Below are 19,443 nucleotides of genomic sequence, written 5' to 3'. Positions count from 1 at the left end.
TTTCATCCACTTCTTTATCCACTAAAATGCGTTTCCAAACAACGTGCTTCAGTTCAACCTTTAGACCCACAAAATCTGCCCTTTTCCAGTCTGGGATCTTAATCATTGACGTTTTAAAATCCTTTTTAACTTAATATTGGACCATAATATATTATTTCCATAAATTGCTATTTCCTAAAATTTCCCCCATTCTGACTTTCTCCACTTGGCCTGCCTCAGTTCCTAGGACGAGATTCAGAACAGATCCCTCCCTGGTAGGACTGGAAATGTACTGTTCCAGAAAGTTCTCCTGCACACATTGTATGAATTTCTTCTCTTCTGTTCTCCACCTTTTCCCAGTTTACCTTTGAGTAATTGAAGTCACCAATTATCTCAACTCTATGTGTCCTGCAGAATTCCATGATCTCCTGACAAATGCTGTCTTCTATTTCCTCCCCACTACTTTGAGGTCCATAATAAGTACCCAACAAGGTCACTGCTCCCATCCTATTAAATTTCTTAAAGAAATATTACCAAACTTTTTAAAAGTAGTAGACTTCAAGGTGCTTTAATTGCACATTTCCTATTCTGTACAGTTAAATTTTAATTCCTGAAACCAAAAATTATACACTAAACTTTACGAGCTATGAGGTCGATAATCACACAAACACCTATCACTAGCCTGTCTGCCTATATATATGCTACCTTGTAATGAAGCACCTTTTCAACCTTTAAGCCTAACAGTTTGTGCTTTTCATCATTTCCTCAGCCCAAAGGTTCTCTGTTACAAAATGTTTGTAACACCGTCTAGGCCTATAATTCCAATTATTGATCTCAAATCTAGCAAAGCAAGGAAGGAAGTTTGATGCACATTAAGGACCTGAACATGATATAAAGAGCACAATTTGGAAAATTCAAGCATTTGCAGGATCTTTAGAAATGTAGTAGTGAAAAGGAAAGTAGCAGGCTTTATTAGGAAAAAGAAAACAATGGTGTAATGGGAAGACACATCACAACAGACCAGCTTAGGTGATGTATTTACTGAAGCAACAGGTTCCATAGCAGTTCATGAGAGCAATTCCATTAATAATAGAACCACAGAAAGAGACATCAGAATAGATGACCAAAAGCTTGGTCAAAGAGATAGGTTTTAAGAAGCATCCCAAAGGACATAAAAATGAACACAAAGAATTGTGAGGTAATGCATTATAGTCAGGAGAATGGAAAGGTACAACATGAACAAAATGGTCGATTTTAATAGGTGTGTGGGAATATAGAAACCTGAGGGTGTGTACACACACATGTTTGAAGATGACAGGGACAGTTAAAAAAGCTATTTAAAAAATAAACGTACAAGGTGCTCGTCTATGCTAATAAACGCAAACATAAGGAAGTTATGCTCAGCAGTTATAAAGCTCTGGTTACCTCTCATGATTCTGTATTCAGTTCTGGTCATTCCACTTTAGAAACGAGCTGAAAAATGTGTTGCTGGAAAAGCGCAGCAGGTCAGGCAGCATCCAAGGAGCAGGAGAATCAACGTTTCAGGCATATGCCCTTCTCCTAGTTGATTTTAACCTACTGTGAATCCTCTTGCAAGGATACCTTCCTTGAAGAAGCTCTCCTCCTCTCCTAGTTGATTTTATCCCACTTTAGAAAGCCTACCAAGGCCTCAGAATGGGCACAAAAGAGATTTACTAGTGTACTACTGAATGAAAGCCTTCAATTATGTGGAGGTACTACAGAAGCTTGGTTGTTCTGCTAAAAGCAGGGAAGGATAAGTAAGAGGAAATTTGAGAGAGATATTCAAAATCCTGAAGGTTTTTGATAGAATAAACAGGCAGTGTTTCTGTTGTGGAAAGGTCAATAAACAGTGGACACAGACATAGGATAATTGGCATGAGGAAACATTAAAATATCAGCATTTATCTCAATGGGACTAGAATACAAAGGGAAGGAAATTATCCTTCAGTTTTACAGAGCTTAGAAAGACAAAACCATAACTACTGAACTCAGTTTTTGATATAGGACCGCAAGAAGAATTGATTAGCCTTGGAATGGGAAACAGAGCAGATTCACCAGAATAATACCAGTTTAAATGTTAAACTGTGGCTTGTGATTCAGATGGCTGAAGGATGATTACTTTAATAGCACAAATATGTGAAAATTCTTTCAGTTGGTGGGGGAATCAGAATAAGGGGCATGATTATTAGAGTTAAGCCATTCTGGAGTGAAATCAGGAAGCACATTTCACAAATTTGGAGCTTGGTCCTACAAAAGATTATGGATGCTCTTGAAATTATCAAATGCTAAGTCAACAGAGTTTTTTGAAACAAGACTATCAAGAGGTAAATGAAATTAAGTTACAAATCAATTAATTGTACATCAGAATATGCTCAAAGGGCTGAATAGCCTACTTCTGTTCCTACATTCCCAGTAAATTTGCACTATATTATGTTAAGTGAATGTAGTTGCAGATCTTCTACATAATATGCTATAGCACATTTTAAAACTTGCAGAAATGTCAGTGACATTCTTTTATTTCACAGTCCACTACAGTTCCTCCAAAGAAACCAGACCCTGTGACATCAGAAACGGTGGTTTTCTGGGGACTGCGACTATGGCAGGTGATCGGAGTCTTCTCCATTTTCGTCTTGGCCGTCAGTAAGTCATTGCAAACAGTTAGTCCTTGTTCTTATCAGTACTCCCAAAATTCGGTCTGTTGGGATGTTAACTGAGGTGAAAAAAATGCCTCTTTGTTTCTTGCTCTCTAGATAAAAGAAATAAAGCAATACTTTTGTAGAACAATTCTCTCTGTGAGTGAAATACTGAAATCTTAAAGTTGTATCATATTAATGTTTTGTTGAAGAGGTTTACATTTGCAAAACACTTCTCATAATCTCAGGATATCACAAAGCATTTTACAATTATTATTTCTAAAAGTGTAAGACCTGTTGTAATGTGAGATGTTCAGCTAGCAGAAATGTTATAATTAGATTCCTTACAGTATGGAAACAGGCCCGTCGGCCCAACAAGTCCACACCAACCCTCAGAAGAGTAAGCCGTCCAGACCCATTCAGACTCATTCACCTAGTCTATATGTATCCCTGACTAATGCACCTAACCCTATGGGCAATTTAGCATGGCAAATTCACCTGACCTGCACATCTTTGGACTGTGGGAGGAAACCGGAGCACCTGGAGAAAACCCACGCAGACACGGGGAGAATGTGCAAACTCCACACAGACAGTCGTCCGAGGGAATCAAACCCAGGTTCCTGGCGCTGTGAGACAGCAGTGCTAAACACTGAGCCACCGTGCCACCATAATACTTTTATGATGGTAATCCAGGGATGAATAAACTCCGCTATCATTCAAAATCTATTCATACAATCTTTTAAGGAGGAGACATTGTTCTAATTTAAAGTAAAGCATAAGTACCTATGTTTAACTGGTTAGAATACAGCATCTCCACCCATATTGCAACAGAATGCTAGCCTAGATTATTGTGCTCAGGACCCAGGAGTGGGAATTGAAACCATAACCCTCTGACTCAGATGTGAATACTACCAAATGAAAGTTGGTGCTTTAGATGGGCGACACAAAGTAAAGTTCAACAAAAATGTTTTATTGACCTTGTGAAAACAGTTCACATAGAATTTTCACACTGCAGCCTATTGCATATGTCAAGAACATCTTGTAAAACATCTCAGAAAAGAATTATTTAAAAATACAGTGACAGTTTTTCACATGCAGAAGTGTTGATAGATTTTAAATATGGATAATTAAATGGTACTGCTTTTTGAGAACACAAAACTTGCATATGGAATAAGGATGTCATCAAAAAATCTTCTGATTGCTAACCATTAAAAAGCACAGTTAATCTAAAGCATTATGAATGTAGATTGAAAATGAAAGTGCATCTGCAAGCTTTCAGCTTTCAAAGAAGGATAATGCATATACTAAACATGCCAAGAGAAGATGCTAAGTTCCTTGTTAGGTAAATATAAAACATCCCAAGGCACTGTTTTTTTAAAAAGACCATCTCTTTCTGGCGTCCAAACCAGCATAAACAAACAAAGTAATACCTAGTCTACACCATTCAAAAATAGACCTTTCAGTCCAAATGGTATAGGCCATGTCCAAGATAGAGTTCTACTATAATTCAATTAACCCTTTCACAGATCCTTCTATAATAAATGCAGAAAATGTTAAAAATATACATAGTAGAAATATAGGAGTCTGAGCAATGTGGCTGCAGCAAGATTTATGACAAAGTAAATGAAATGTCTAGCAAGGTCTATCTTGGTGTCAAAATGAGCTCCTTGGGTAAAGCAAGGTGAAATGGAGTCTTTAGGTGGGATGGGGGATGGGGTACTTGGTGAACAGATGGGGTCTGATGTTGATGATGTCTACTACAAGCTGTATTCCCTGCCATCACTCTGTGTTCTCTGTCATGTAAGTGCCAATAGAAAATGGATGACAATGTCCAGGATGGAAGCAGGAAGTATCACGTTGATAGGTGGAAGTATGTGATCCATGTATGCTGGATGTTAGGACACTGGAAACACAATTACGCGAATCAGCCATTTGGGAACCTCTGTTACATTGAATTTGCAATCATTTCATCACTCTTTCACTGTACATGTTGAGTGATGGTGCTTAGGGGTCAGATGCTGGTCAAGGATGATTTGTAACATACCATTATTGTTTGGAAGTTGAACTTGGACATCTAAAGATTTTGAAGTTAGCAGTAATGATGTTATGAAAGACTTGACCAAAAGTGAACTGTTATTCATCTGACGTCTAAGATACTGAGGGAGCCACACAAAATTGCTTCATTATTTGTCACATAAGTGTCACAGCACTCGGAGCTGAATATAGTGAGAAGTTGAGCATTTGTTGTAGATCTGGGATAAGGACAGTGCCAGAGGAGGACTGCAGACACTCCCTTCTCGATGACATTGAGGAGTCACTCAACCAGTACAGCACGTTCACCAATTTGCTGCGCATGCTGGTCCTGAATGTGAATGAACGATAGAGACGTGCTCTCTTTATCAGAGTACAGCATGTCTTGCTCTACTGAGGAAGTGTGTTCAGCATTCATCTGTAAACCCTTTAGAGATCTAAGAACCTTCTTCACTCCTTCTTTCCTGTTTTAGGTCTTTTCCACTGAGTTCCACCAAAAAAGAGCCATATCGGACCTGAAACATAAATTCTGTTCCTACCACCATAGATGGTGCCAGAGCCACTGAGCCGGTCCAGCACTTTCTGCATTTATTTGATCAAGTTATGTTTCTAAATTCTCCAAGATTTATAAATGAGGGTAAAAATGGATTAAAACATGAATTTAATGCACATTGTTTAATTGCAAAGGCACAATGTTTTGTTTTTAGCCAATGGCTTGAATGAAGCTTTTAAGAACTGTCAGCACGTTTATGTATATAGTAAAGACAAGGGAATTGTCAGTTTGATCGGGGGTTTGATTTTCAAATTAGGATCAGGATCACAATATCTTGATAATTTCATGACAATTTCATCTCATACTCAATTTTTTTTTACCCTTAATCAATCTCTTGTTCTCCGTTAGTGAATTTTAAACGGCTCCCAGTATTTAATCTTGCTCCTTCTTCTAGGAACTTCATGTGACTCTTCTTTGGATCTAACACTATCCTTAACTTCTTTGATTAGCCAGAGTTGTGCCACTTTTCCAATGGTTCTCTTTCACTCAAAAATAGTGCATAACTGTTGCAATGCATGTCATCTTTCTTTACATATTAAGCATTACCTAGCCATTGCCATGCCTTTTAATGACGTTAAAACCCCTCGTACCTTTGTGGTTTTTGGTAATTTCAGATTGGGCTACAGTATTTCACTTCCTATCACAATGGAGAATTCTATTATGTTATGACCCTTTCACAAGATTAGTCATAATGATGAAAAACAGAACACCCTGGAGATGGTCAACAGGATCTAACAACACCTGTCGAGGCTGAAACAAAGTTAATGTTTCATATAAAAAATGAGGTCTGCAGATGCTGGAGATCACATTTGAAAATGTGTTGCTGGTTAAAGCACAGCAGGTTAGGCAGCATCCAAGGAATAGGAAATTCGACGTTTCGGGCATAAGCCCTTCATCAGGATGAATTCCTGATGAAGGGCTTATGCCCGAAACGTCGAATTTCCTATTCCTTGGATGCTGCCTAACCTGTTGTGCTTTAACCAGCAACACATTTTCAACCTTAATGTTTCATATACCAAGTCTTGTATGGTGTGTACATAGAAACATAGAATCAAAGAAACAAAGAGCAGGAGTTGGCATCGGAACAGGAGTAGGAATGGCACGAGGGCAATCTGTAGGTTTGTGGACAATATAAAACTGGTGTGCTGACAAATGGTGAAGAGAATAGTCTTAGATTATAGGAGGTTATAGACAGTCTGGTCAGGTGAGCTGATTGGCAATAAATGAAATTCAATCCAGATAAGTGTGAGGTGAAATTCTCGGGCAGGACTAACAAGGAAGGTAATACATAGAGTTATAAAGTCATAGAGATGTACTGCTCAGAAACAGACCCTTATGTCCAACTCATCCATGCCAACCAGATATCCCAACCCAATCTAGTCCCACCTGCCAGCACCTGGCCCATATCCCTCCAAACCTTCCTATTCATATACCCATCCAGTTGCCTTTTAAATGTTGCAATTGTACCAGCCTCCATCACTTCCTCTGGCAGTTCATTCCATACATAAACCACCCTCTGCGTGAAAAAGTTGCTCCTCAGGTCTCTTTTATATCTTTACCCTCTCATCCTAAACTTATGCCCTCTAGTTCTGGACTCCCCCACCCCAGAGAAAAGACTTAGTCTATTTATCCTATCCATGCCCCTCATGAGTTTGTAAACCTCTATAAAGTCACCCCCCCACTCCCCAACCTCCGATGCTCCAGGGAAAACAGCCCCAGCCTGTTCAGCCTCTCCCTGTAGCTCAAATCCTCCAACCCTGGCAATATCCTTGTAAACCTTTTCTGAACCCTTTCAAGTTTCACAACATCTTTCCGATAGGAAGGAGACCAGAATTACATGCAATATTCCAAAAGTGGCCCAACCAATGTTCTGTACAGCCGCAACATGACCTCCCAACTCCTGTACTCAATATTCTGACCAATAAAGGTAAGCATACCAAATACCTTCTTCACTATCCTATTTACCTGCGACTTCACTTTCAAGGAGCTATGAACCTGTCTCTTTGTTCAACAACACTCCCTAGGACCTTACCATTAAGTGTATAAGTCCTGCTAAGATTTACTCTCTCAAAATCAGCACCTCACATTTAGCTAAAGTTAAACTCCATCTGCCACTTCTCAGCCCACTGGCCCATCTGATCAAGATCTGGTTGTAATTTGAGGTAACGTTCTTCGCTGTCCACTACACCTCCAATTTTGGTGTCATCTGCAAACCTACTAACTATATCTCTTACGCTCACATCCAAATCATTTATATAAACGACAAAAAGTAGAGGACCCAGCACTGACCCTTGCGGCACTCCACTGGTCACAGGCCTCCAGTCTGAAAAACCACCCTCCACCACCCCCTTCTGTCTTCTATCTTTGAGCCAGTTCTGTATCCAAATGGGTAGTTCTCCCTGTATTCCATGATATCTAACCTTGCTAACCAGTCTCTAATGGGGAACCTTGTTGAACATCTTAATGAAGTCCATATAGATCATATCTACTGCTCTGCCCTCATCAATCCTCTTTGTTACTTCTTCAAAAAACTCAATCAAGTTTGTAAGACATGATTTCCCATGCACAAAGCCATGTTGACTATCCCTAATCAGTCCTTGCCTTTCCAAATACAAGTGCATCTTGTCCCTCAGGATTCCCTCCACCAACTTGATCACGAATTACGTCAGGGTCATTGGTCTATAGTTCCCTGGCTCATCCTTACCACCTTTCTTAAACAGTGGCACCACATTAGCCAACCTCCAGTCTTCCGACACCTCACCTGTGACTATCAATGATACAAATATCTCAGCAAGAGGCCCAGCAATCACTTCCCTAGCTTCCCACAGATTTCTAAAATACACCTGATCAGATCCTGGGGATGTACACTTTTATGCATTTCAAGACATCCAGCACTTTCTCCTCTGCAATATGGACATTTTTCAAAATGTCATCATCTATTTCCCTACATTCTATGTCCTCCATATCCTTTTCCACAGTAAATACTGATGCAAAATACCCATTTAGTATCTCTCCCATCTCCTGCAGCTCCACACAGGATCTTTGAGGGGCTCTATTCTCTCCCTAGTTACCCTTTCATGATGAACCATCGGACCCTTGCGAGCATCAAAAATCAGGAGGCAACTGTCCGCTGGTCCCTTAGGGTAGTAGAACAGATACATAAAGCAGTTTATCCAATATGGGATAATAGCCATTATTAGCCAAGACATCAAGTGTAAAGTGGTTATGTTGGAATTGTATGAAACTTTGATTTGTTCACAGCTCAAGTACCATGTATAGTTCTGAAATCCATACTATAGGAAGGATGCAATGGTACTGGAAAGGGTGCAGTGGAGATTTACCAGGACATTGCCTGGGCTGGAGAGTTTTACTTATGAAGAGAGTTTACATAGTCTACGATTGTTTTCCTTGGAGCAGAGAAGGCCAACTGGGTATAGATTAATAAAGTTATGGGGGACATAGAGAGGAGTTGAAGAAACCTTTCCCCTATGTGAAGTGATTAATGACCAAGGAGCATAGATTTACAGAAAGGTGCAGAAGGTTAGATGGGATGTGAGGAAACGTTTTTCACTCGGAGGGTGGTCTGGTTGGGAATCTGGAACTTGCTACCTGATTGGTAGAGGCAAACACCCACAAAACATTTAAGAAGTATTTGGATGTGCCAAGGCATATACAGCGGTGGGCCAAGTGCAGGAAAATGGGATTCGAATAGTTAGCTCCTTATTTTTTGACCAGCATAGACTTGAATTCTGAAGGACACATTGGCTGTGCTGTAGTAGACCTCTATAACTTGATGAGTCTGAGTAGGCCAGTCAGCCCTTTGAGCATCCTCCACTGCTCAATATAAATAAGGCTGATTACCCAACTCAGTACATTTTTCCCACTTTCCAGTCCCCACCCCTATACGCTTTGATCCCTTTAGCCCTGGAAACTATGGCCAAATCCTTGAAAAGGTTCAGTATTTTGGCCTCAACCACTTTCCATAACACAGAATTTTGCAGGCTCACCATCCTTTGGGTAAAGATATTTCTTTTCATCCCAGTTTTAAATGACCTACCCTTATCCTTAGAATATGACCCTGATTCATCTTCATATCTGGTTATCATTTAACCCTCTTCTCATTGCTCAAACTCAAATCTAATATAGCCAATTTCTAGTGAATTCTTCAATGTAGTGGCCAGATCTTTGTGCACTTGCATACCCCTCTATATCCCTTTGTAGCTTCCTTATATCCTCGTCACGGCATGTCTTTCTCTTTATATTGATGTCACCAGCAAATTTAGCCACTGTATCTTTGATCCATTCATCAAAATAATTTATAAACATTTCAAGAATTGGCCATCAGCGCTAGACCCTGTGGCATGCCACTCAGTCCATCTCGTCAACCAGAAGTGACCCATTTATGCCTACTCTTCCATTCTTCCTTCCATACTAATATGTTACTCCTACAACATGAGCTCTTTTTTCTTGAAGTAACTGATGATATGACACCTTGTCACATGCAGGTACACTTACAAATTTTAAAAGACATTTGGATAGGTACATGGATAGTGGGCGGCACGGTGGCACAGTGGTTAGCACAGGTGCCTCACAGCGCCAGAGACCCGGGTTCATTTCCCTCCTCAGGCGACTGACTGTGTGGAGTTTGCACGTTCTCCCCGTGTCTGCGTGGGTTTCCTCCGGGTGCTCCGGTTTCCTCCCACAGTCCAAAGATGTGCAGGTCAGGTAAATTGGCCATGCTAAATTGCCCATAGTGTTAGATAAGGGGTAAATGTAGGGGTATGGGTGGGTTGCGCTTCGGCGGGTCGGTGTGGACTTGTTGGGCCGAAGGGCCTGTTTCTACACTGTAATCTAATCAAATAACTAATCAAATCTAATCTAATCTAATTAAATGAGTTGGAAAAGTTTAGAGGGATATGGGCCAAATGCAGGCAAGTAGGACTAGTTTAGTTTTGGGAAACTGGGTCAGCATGAACTGGTTGGACTGAAGGGTCGGTTTCCATGCATTTTGAATCTATGACTCTATACTACATCTATAGACTCCCCTATGTCCACGGTGCATGTTACTCTTTCAAAGAATTCCCTTCCTTAGGGTCACCAGACCCAAAACATTTACTCCGATTTCTCTTCACAGATGCTGTCAGACCTGCTGAGCTTTTCTTACAACTTCTGTTCTTGTTCCTGACTCATTATTAGTTTTGTTGGCATTTCAGTTCAAGCTAACCGCTTCCTTTTTTTTAATACTACTGCAAATTCATCATTCCACATGTCAGTCATTTCCTTATAATCATTGACAACATCAGTATTCAAGGGGCCCATTTTGATCTGATTAGCCTCCTTTTCCTAAAAAAAAGTGCTGGCTTTAATATTCTTTCCAAGTTTATTTTTGTTCTTCCTTGGAGTCCTTACTATCTGTCATGCCTTGTTCCTTTATAATTCAACAGACCTACAGTGTGGAAACGGGTTTCAGCCCAACCAGTCCACACCGATCCTCTGAAGAGTAACCCACCCAGACCCATTTCCCTCTGACTAATGCACCTAACACTATGGGTAATTCACCTGACGAGCATATCTTTGGACTGTGGAAGGAAATCCACGCAGAAATGTGCAAACTCCACACAGACAGTCACCCTGGGATCGACCCTGGTGCTGTGAGGCAGCAGTGCTAACCACTGAGCCACCATGTGCTCCATTTTGTATCTATGTAAACCAGGGCCAGGTTTTGTGGGGAATCGCAATCACATGAGGATCATCACTCCAGTCCCTCTCTCTCTTTTTAAAAGAGCTCCACATTTCTGCGTCAGAAATACAGAGCTATATCTAACAGTTCTTTCATAGTATAGAATAGACCGAGGAAGACAAATCACACCCTCTTTTCACAGTAGTCAACTGCCATATTCTGAAACATGTAGGCCCTGACAGCCATTTTGGCAACTTCTGTCAAAGGGTAAATCCGTAAGGTAAGTGCAATGATAGGGTGCTGGCAAGGTTAGGTGCTAGATGTGGTGTAAAGGGTGCCAGCAGGTATAGTACCAGATAAGTAAGGTGTCAACTGCACAGGGTTAGACTGCACAGTAAATAGGATACCAGGTGGGCATGGTGCCAGGGAAATGTGTGCCAACTAGGTAGAGTGCTAGTTGTGATGGAGACAGGATGGAGAAATCGGGTTCACTGGTTGGTGGGGAGAGTTGGGATTGGGTATAGAGAGTGCTCATGTTTGGCAGCGGGCTTGTGGGGGGGGCGGTAGGGGGGTTTCAGGTCAGATCATGTGGACTGAGGGAAGGGTCGAGGTCATGTCTGGTTAGCCTGGTGGAAGGATTCAGGACAGATCCAGTAATGACAGGGTTTGGTCTGATGTGATGGAGGAGGGATTCGAGTGCAGATTGGGTCAGGGGGTGGATGGGGATTGTGTGTGTGTGTGTGTGTGTGTGTGTGTGTGTGTGTTTGAGTGTAGGTGTAAGCATGTTTCTGTGTGTGTGTGTGTGTGCAAGTGAGTGCGTGAGTAGTGGAACAAGGTGGGTGGAGTGTTCGGGTGGTGGGTTTGGTATTGGGTCATGGGGCAGGATCTGTTGGTCAGGTCCTGGGTGAAAGGTTGTTGGGTCCTGAGGGTGGGGGTGTGAGTTTGGTGGTGCTGGGTCCCAGGCAGTGAATGTTGTCATCTGAGAAAGAAGTGTGGGACGTTAGATCCCAAGGTGTCAGGTCAGGGTCTTGGGTTGGGAGGTGGGAGGTGAGTTAGATAAGTGTGGGGTCAGTTTAATAGCTGTATAGGAGTTAGACTGTATATTTAACAGTCTAACTTTTCTTGAGTAACTACTTACTTAATTTCATTGGAACTATTTAAAGTATCTGCCTTTTACGGAGCTGTTCGTACAGTTCCAGGCACTCTGCAGTTACCCAGTGGAAAATTCAATTAGCCGGACAATTTCTTCAGAGTCTGCTAATAAAGGAGATTCCACACTGTCCTGATACATAACTCCTGTCAACAACCGCAAAATGGCCAGAAGAAATCTGCCTCTACTTCAATTACTTAATGATGTCTCAAGATCTTTTTTATTGTCCATGGTAGTTTCTTTTAGAAAGTAAAGCTTTTGACCCTTAGCATTACGAACTATTACTGTAAAACACTAAAGATTTTCTTTTGAACAGCTTTAGTACCTGTTTCCAATTTCTTCCTTTCAAATGGGACATGAAACATAACCATTTTATGTTTGTTGTAAGATAAGCGTTCACACATGATCAAGCTGTGAATAAAAATCTAGTTTATTTGAGCCATAATATAAATGCCAGCTCATTTTTTTCCTTTGGCTCTAATCCATTTATTGTCCTTGACAAGTTATGATTCTACAGATGTAGACATGGATCAAACATACAACCTGTGGCATGTTTCTTTCTCTCTTTTTCTAATCTTTTGCTAATGTAGAGCCTTTCATTATGACAGCAGAACAAATTCATGATGGCATGATACCATTAGAGACAAGGTCTGGGTAGCTGATTGGCTTTTTTTTCAAAGTACGATGAGTCCTGTTCATAGTTACTCTGCATCCTTGAGTACAACAGTGCCCAAGCAACAGCATTCCAGGGAATTATCGAGGGAGTTTATAAACTTTCTAACTAATTCCTGGTGGATGCCATTTCTATTTTAACACCTGGCCTGCCAAGTTGATGTGCACAGTTATTTTCTAGTAAATTCATATCATGACAGAAGCACTGTGGAGTATTGTGGTTCAGGCAAGCTCATCAAATCCAAGGGCATCATTTGTGGTCTGTCTGAAATTCCTTCTTCAGTTTTTACTCTCCCTGTAGTGTTTGATGGAATGGGAGAGAGGGGGATATATACCAGTTAACTCAAACTGTTCCTGATTTTTTTTATTCATTCATGGGCTGAGGGGATAATTGGCTTGGCCAATATTTATTGCCCATTCCTAATTGCCCAGAGGGCAGTTAAAGGTCAACCATATTGCTGTGGGTCTGGAGTCACATGTAGGCCAGATCAGGTAAGGATGACACTTTCCCTCTGTAAAGGACATTGGTGAAGCAGATGGTTTTCTCCAACAATCAAAGCCATCTTAATTCCAGATTGTTTTAAGTAAAATTTCACTACCTGCCTTGGTGGGAATCGAACCCAGGTCCCCAAGACATTTGGACCAGGGTCCATAGAATAGCAAGCCACTGACAATACCAGTAGGCCATTGCCTCCCCATTTAGGAATCTTTAATGGGCTAACATAGAGGCATTCTGCAAATGTGTTGCTGGTCAAAGCACAGCAGGCCAGGCAGCATCTCAGGAATAGAGAATTCGACGTTTCGAGCATAAGCCCTTCATCAGGAATAAGAGAGAGAGCCAAGCAGGCTAAGATAAAAGGTAGGGAGGAGGGACTAGGGGGAGGGGCGATGGAGGTGGGATAGGTGGAAGGAGGTCAAGGTGAGGGTGATAGGCCAGAGTGGGGTGGGGGCGGAGAGGTCAGGAAGAGGATTGCAGGTTAGGAGGGCGGTGCTGAGTTGAGGGAACCGACTGAGACAAGGTGGGGGGAGGGGAAATGAGGAAACTGGAGAAATCTGAATTCATACCTTGTGGTTGGAGGGTTCAGAGAGGGTTCATTATTGTCCTCTGGTTTCAAATCCAACCTGCTCCAGGCTGTGTCACCACAGGCTGACCAGTTTTGATGAAACAGATTGAGAAGGATTATTGTGTTGCTGGTCCAAGCCCTGTTTATCCTGGGCTATGGTGATTAATGGGCCGTATATGAGCTGATTAACAGCATCCAGCCCATTCTTTACCTCATCTAGGTGATCTTCCCTTACCTAATCCCCTCCTACTCTCCAATTCCATTTATTGGATCTTTGAAAAAGTAGAATTATATTATGCTTTTTGTTAGATTGAGCTTTGAAGAATGCCAGCACTACTTTTTAGATTGTCGTCCTATCTCGCTGATTGTCCCACAAGCCACTTGTCTTGCAGATATAATCGCTTCAGAAACAAATCACTGTTGGCATCTCCCTACTCTCTCAGATATTAGGTTTGAGGAAGCAATCTGTGCTCAGGACTCCTCATTACATACATCTGCCAAACAGTCAGATCAGACTTTGTCCAGGTGGCAGGATGTTTGGGTCAAACTCTTGCACTTAATAACAGGTCCTGAGCCTTGATTTGCTGGCAGAAACAATATTAATCATAGCATGTGTGCAAGAATAGTTCTAATTAATGCCTTCTCATCTGTGGTTCATTCAAAATCAGCAACTCACACAGAGTGGACTTCAGTACATTCAGGGTAAGACTCCAAGATCTTGGCATTTTCCATGATAGAAAAACGATAATTTTGTTTCGGTAAAAAACATGTTTTTATTTTTTGGATCTGACAACTTGTATCCTAAAGCAAATCTTGGGAATATAGGGCATGTGTCACCCAGAGCTGACTGCACTAATGTAATGCACTTTGAACATAGCAACAGGAGTAGGCTATTCAGCCATTCAAACATGTCCCACCCTTCAATCTGATAATACTCATCTGTACCTCAACACTGCTTAACAAGCTTTGTTTGACATCCGTTAATGCTAAGTGTCAGCTGCCTGGTTTAAGTCAGACAGTTATTAAGACCTACACCAGAATTTTCAACTGAAGAATCTAGGCTAATAATGCAGGTTGAAGGGTCTGTCTTCCAGATGAGATGTTATACTGATTGCTTTTATTATCTGTACCTTTATTTATAAATCTAGTAGCACATGCCTTTTTACCAACTTTATCAAGTTGCCATTTTCAATGATTTGGGATATTTTGATGGGCTAATTTTTGGGCTGGAGGAATGGTTGTAATTGAATTCCCTAGGTTCGGGATTGGAACTTTGTTTTTCCTGATAAATACTCGTGACTTGAGGATTGTTCAGCTCAGTTGGCAGGACAGTTGGTTTGCAATGCAAAGTGATGCCATCAGTGTGGGTTGAATTCCTGTACTGACTGAGGTTACCATGAAGAGGTTTCCATCTCAACCTCTCACCTCACCTGAGGCATGGCCATCTCTATAATGAGAGAACAGCCCCATCGTCTGGTAAGACTATGGTAACTTTACAGGGCTTTATAATCTGGTTGCAGGAAGATCCTGACTGGGAGTTAAATGACCAAATCTAATTAATATTCCAGAAGGATAGATAAGCGAGAGGTGGAGTTACTTTATTGGTTAAGGATGATATCAAGGTTGTATTAAGAAGTGGTATTGGCACTAGAGCTCAAAATGTTGAATCCGCCCGTGTGGAAATGAACAGAATGGAAGAAATACGGTAGTAAGAGTAATTCATGGCCCCTGAACAGTACTTCCAAAGTCGGCACATTATAAACAAGGAAATAATGAGGGCTTGTGGGAAGAGCACAATAGTAATTATGGGTTATTTGAACATGCATATGGACTGGATTAATCAGCTTGGCAAGGATAGTCTCAAAGGAATGTTCTTAAAGTCTATGAGGAATTGTTTCTTCGAGCAGTATGTTATGGAGCCAACCAGAGAACCAACTACTTTAGTTCTGGTGTTATGTAACAAGGAAGGATTGATAAATGGTGTTGTAGTTCAGGATCCTCTTGGAAGGAGTGATCACAACATGCTACAGTTTGAAATTCAGATTGAGAGGGTGAAGAGAGTCATATGTGAGAGTTTTGACATTGTTTATTATGCAGGCCTGAGGAAGGAGTTGGCCCAAGTGGACTGGGCAAAAATATTAATTTTCCATTTGGTCTTGAGGGAGGGGAATTCTTTCAAGGTTCGTTCTTTTGTTGTTCTTGACAACATTTGTCTCTGAGTCAATAAATACCTTCTGTAGGTTGCATACGCTTTCGAAAGTTTACTCGAGCCAGATTTACCAAAACATTATTTGACTGTAATGTTTCATGAAGAGTTACACAGAAAATATGGACAGGAGTAGCTGATTCAACTCTTCGAGCCTGCTTCACCATTCAATGTGATCATGGCTGATCATCCAGCTCAGGACCCTCTTCCTGCTTTCTCCCGCAAACCCTTGGATCTATTTATGATCTAAGCACTATACCTAATTCCTTCTTGAAAACATGTAATGATTTGGCCACAATTTCTTTCTGCGGCAGAGAATTCCATAGGCTGACCACTCTCCGGGTGCAGACATTTCTCCCCATTTCAGGCCTAAATGACCTGTCGTGGATCCTTAGAATGTGACCCTGGTTCTGGCTTGGATATAAGGAGCATCCTTCTTGCATTGGCTCTGTTTGGGACTGTTAGAGTTTTGTGGGCGGCACGGTGGCACAGTGGTTAGCACTGCTGCCTCACAGCGCCTGAAGTCCCGGGTTCAATTCCCGACTCAGGCGACTGACTGTGTGGAGTTTGCACGTTCTCCCCGTGTCTGCGTGGGTTTCCTCCGGGTGCTCCGGTTTCCTCCCACAGTCCAAAGATGTGCGGGTCAGGTGAATTGGCCATGCTAAATTGCCCGTAGTGTTAGGTAAGGGGTAATGTAGGGGTATGGGTGGGTTTCGCTTCGGCGGGTCGGTGTGGACTTGTTGGGCCGAAGGGCCTGTTTCCACACTGTAAGTCTAATCTAATCTAAAAAAAAAATATAGGTTTCAATGTGGTCCCTTCTCATTCTTCTGAACTCCAGTGAAAATAGTCCTAACAGATCCAACTTTGTTTCATACCATCCCAGATATCAGTCTGATGGCTTCCAGCTATTCCAAATGATTCCTCAAAGTGTCCGTTTGCTGGCATGTCATCAACATACATTACACCATTAGTAACATTAACTGCCGCCTGGTTAATTAGCCTCTGGAAAGTGGACAGAGCATATGGCATCACTCAGCATTGTTTAGTGTAACAAAGACCAGTTGTCCTTTAGGTTAGGCTGTCTAGGAAACCAGCTTGTAATTCTTGAGCAGATCTATTTGTACTGGCACTTCTAACCTCATCCTCCAGGTAAGGAATTGGGTCAGAGGAGTTTGCCCTAGTTATTGCATTAACCTTTCTGTGGTTCATAAAAATACTGATTGAACCATGACTGTTGAACTCCAAGTACTTTGATTACATTTGTTCAGATGGTTTTCTAATATGTATAGAATGTTTGCTTTTCAACTCGGTTGGTTTGTTGGGATCTCGGTAATAATAATGCCTTTTTATGGGATTGGAATGCCCTACATGATGTCATATATGGGAAAGATTGCTCAGCCTGAAATCTTCTCCTTACAGACCTCTTTAAATACTGTGAGTAGCCTTGTCAGTCCCCTTGCTTTTCTGTATCTATGTGTGTGAGCATGATGCCAAATCTCTCTATAAATTTCCTGTTAGCTAAACATCCTCACTTTCCCCTTCATTCTCCACTCTACTTGCTGCTGACAGACCTGTGCTTGTTTATCCTCTTTCACAGTTGTAGTATTGTTTCAGCAATGTGATGTGACATAGTATACTTCTCCTGTGGTCTGCACTATCAATCAAATAATTCACCTCATCAATCCTCTTGGCTCGTCTAAATGGACCAAAGAACTTTCAGTGGTTCATGCTGTCAAAGTAGTAGCACTAACAACATTCCACTGATTGAAGTGTTCAAGTCTCAGCCTATTCATTCACTCACTTTCCTCTCACCTATTTATGACATTTTAAAGATACTATTGAGCCACATCACAGGATGTCATAAGCCACTTCCAGAAAACAGAACATAATCTAGCATTGAAGATTTGTCTGCTGCTCTAAGATGCTTTTATTGGTCAGTTTCAGAAGACCTCTTATGTTGTGTCCATAAACTACTTCAAAGCGATTAAACCTGATGGTTTATTGGCTGACAAACACATGAAATCCCAACCCTCAGTCTCAGTTATAGGGCTGATCTGCCCTGAACATCATCTTGAGAGTCCAGTGAAACCATTCTATAGCCCCTTGGGTCTATGGGTTGTAAGCTGAGGACTTTAGCTATGTTAGATCCAGACAATCCACAACTTTCTGAAAAACCTTAGGCACAAAATTGATACCTCAGGCTGGTTTTCAGTCAGTAATCTACATCAATAAAGAGCTTGGTTCACTTTGCTGCCTGGCCTAGGGAGCGCTGGTTCTCCATGGAATGGCATCCAGAAACTGATTCGCCACATCCATAATACTGAAAACATACTGGTGGCCCCTTGTGTTTCTGAAGGCCTGCCACACAGTCTACCAACGCCGTGCTAAATGATCCTCCAAACCTGGTACAGGAATAAGGCGCACCAAATTATTGTAATTTGGGATTTCGCACTGTTAAGCACATTTTTTTAAAAATGCATCAGATCCTTGTAAAGACCTGGCCAAGAGAAATGTGACCTTATTCACACTTCTGGATCAGTGCATGTCAGACTAGCTGTTGGAATTTCATCGGTTATCACCAATATCGCCAGACAGTATTTGGGTGGTTCACCATCCATTCTTCATCTGCAAATGGTCACCACTTCCTTGATTTTAGTAGAGTCAGATTTCAGAACTTCCTGTGCTTCAGTTTCAGTTTGAGCAGTTTAGGCCAATTTATTCACCTCTGATATAAGACCATAAGACATAGGAGTGGAAGTAAGGCCATTCGGCCCATCGAGTCCACTCCGCCATTCAATCATGGCTGATGGGCATTTCAACTCCACTTACCAGCATTCTCCCCGTAGCCCTTAATTCCTCGAGACAACAAGAATCTATCAATCTCTGCCTTGAAGACATTTAGCATCCCGGCCTCCACTGCACTCTGTGGCAATGAATTCCACAGGCCCACCACTCTCTGGCTGAAGAAATGTCTCCGCATTTCTGTTCTGAATTGACCCCCTCTAATTCTAAGGCTGTGTCCACGGGTCCTAGTCTCCTTGCCTAATGGAAACAATTTCCTAGCGTCCACCTTTTCCAAGCCATGTATTATCTTGTACGTCTCTATTAAGTCTCCCCTCAATCTTCTAAACTCCAACGAATACAATCCCAGGATCCTCAGCCGTTCCTCATATGTTAGACCTACCATTCCAGGGATCATCCGTGTGAATCTCCGCTGGACACGTTCCAGTGCCAGTATGTCCTTCCTGAGGTGTGGCGACCAAAACTGGACACAGTACTCTAATGGGGCCTAACCAGAGCTTTATAAAGTCTCAGTAGCACATCTCTGCTTTTATATTCCAACCCTCTTGAGATAAGAGACAACATTGCATTCGCTTTCTTAATCACGGACTCAACCTGCATGTTTACCTTTAGAGAATCCTCGACTAGCACTCCCAGATCCCTTTGTACTTTG

The 19,443-nt window shown here is 41.6% G+C and overlaps 1 protein-coding gene across 1 annotated transcript in view; it reads left to right on the top strand.

The window, feature by feature from the left end:
- The window catches only part of tmie (transmembrane inner ear), a 129,509-nt gene that overhangs the window by 78,763 nt on the left and 31,303 nt on the right, over positions 1-19,443 (top strand). The window contains exon 3 of the mRNA XM_060824048.1: positions 2,526-2,640. Coding sequence (XP_060680031.1) covers positions 2,526-2,640 — 115 coding nt within the window. The remainder of the gene's footprint in view (positions 1-2,525; positions 2,641-19,443) is intronic.

This window comes from Hemiscyllium ocellatum, chromosome 4, assembly GCF_020745735.1.
Source record: "Hemiscyllium ocellatum isolate sHemOce1 chromosome 4, sHemOce1.pat.X.cur, whole genome shotgun sequence".
In the NCBI taxonomy this organism is placed as follows: domain Eukaryota; kingdom Metazoa; phylum Chordata; class Chondrichthyes; order Orectolobiformes; family Hemiscylliidae; genus Hemiscyllium; species Hemiscyllium ocellatum.
The sequence above is the reverse complement of the archived record's forward strand: the minus strand, read 5'-3'. Positions and strand labels throughout refer to the sequence as shown.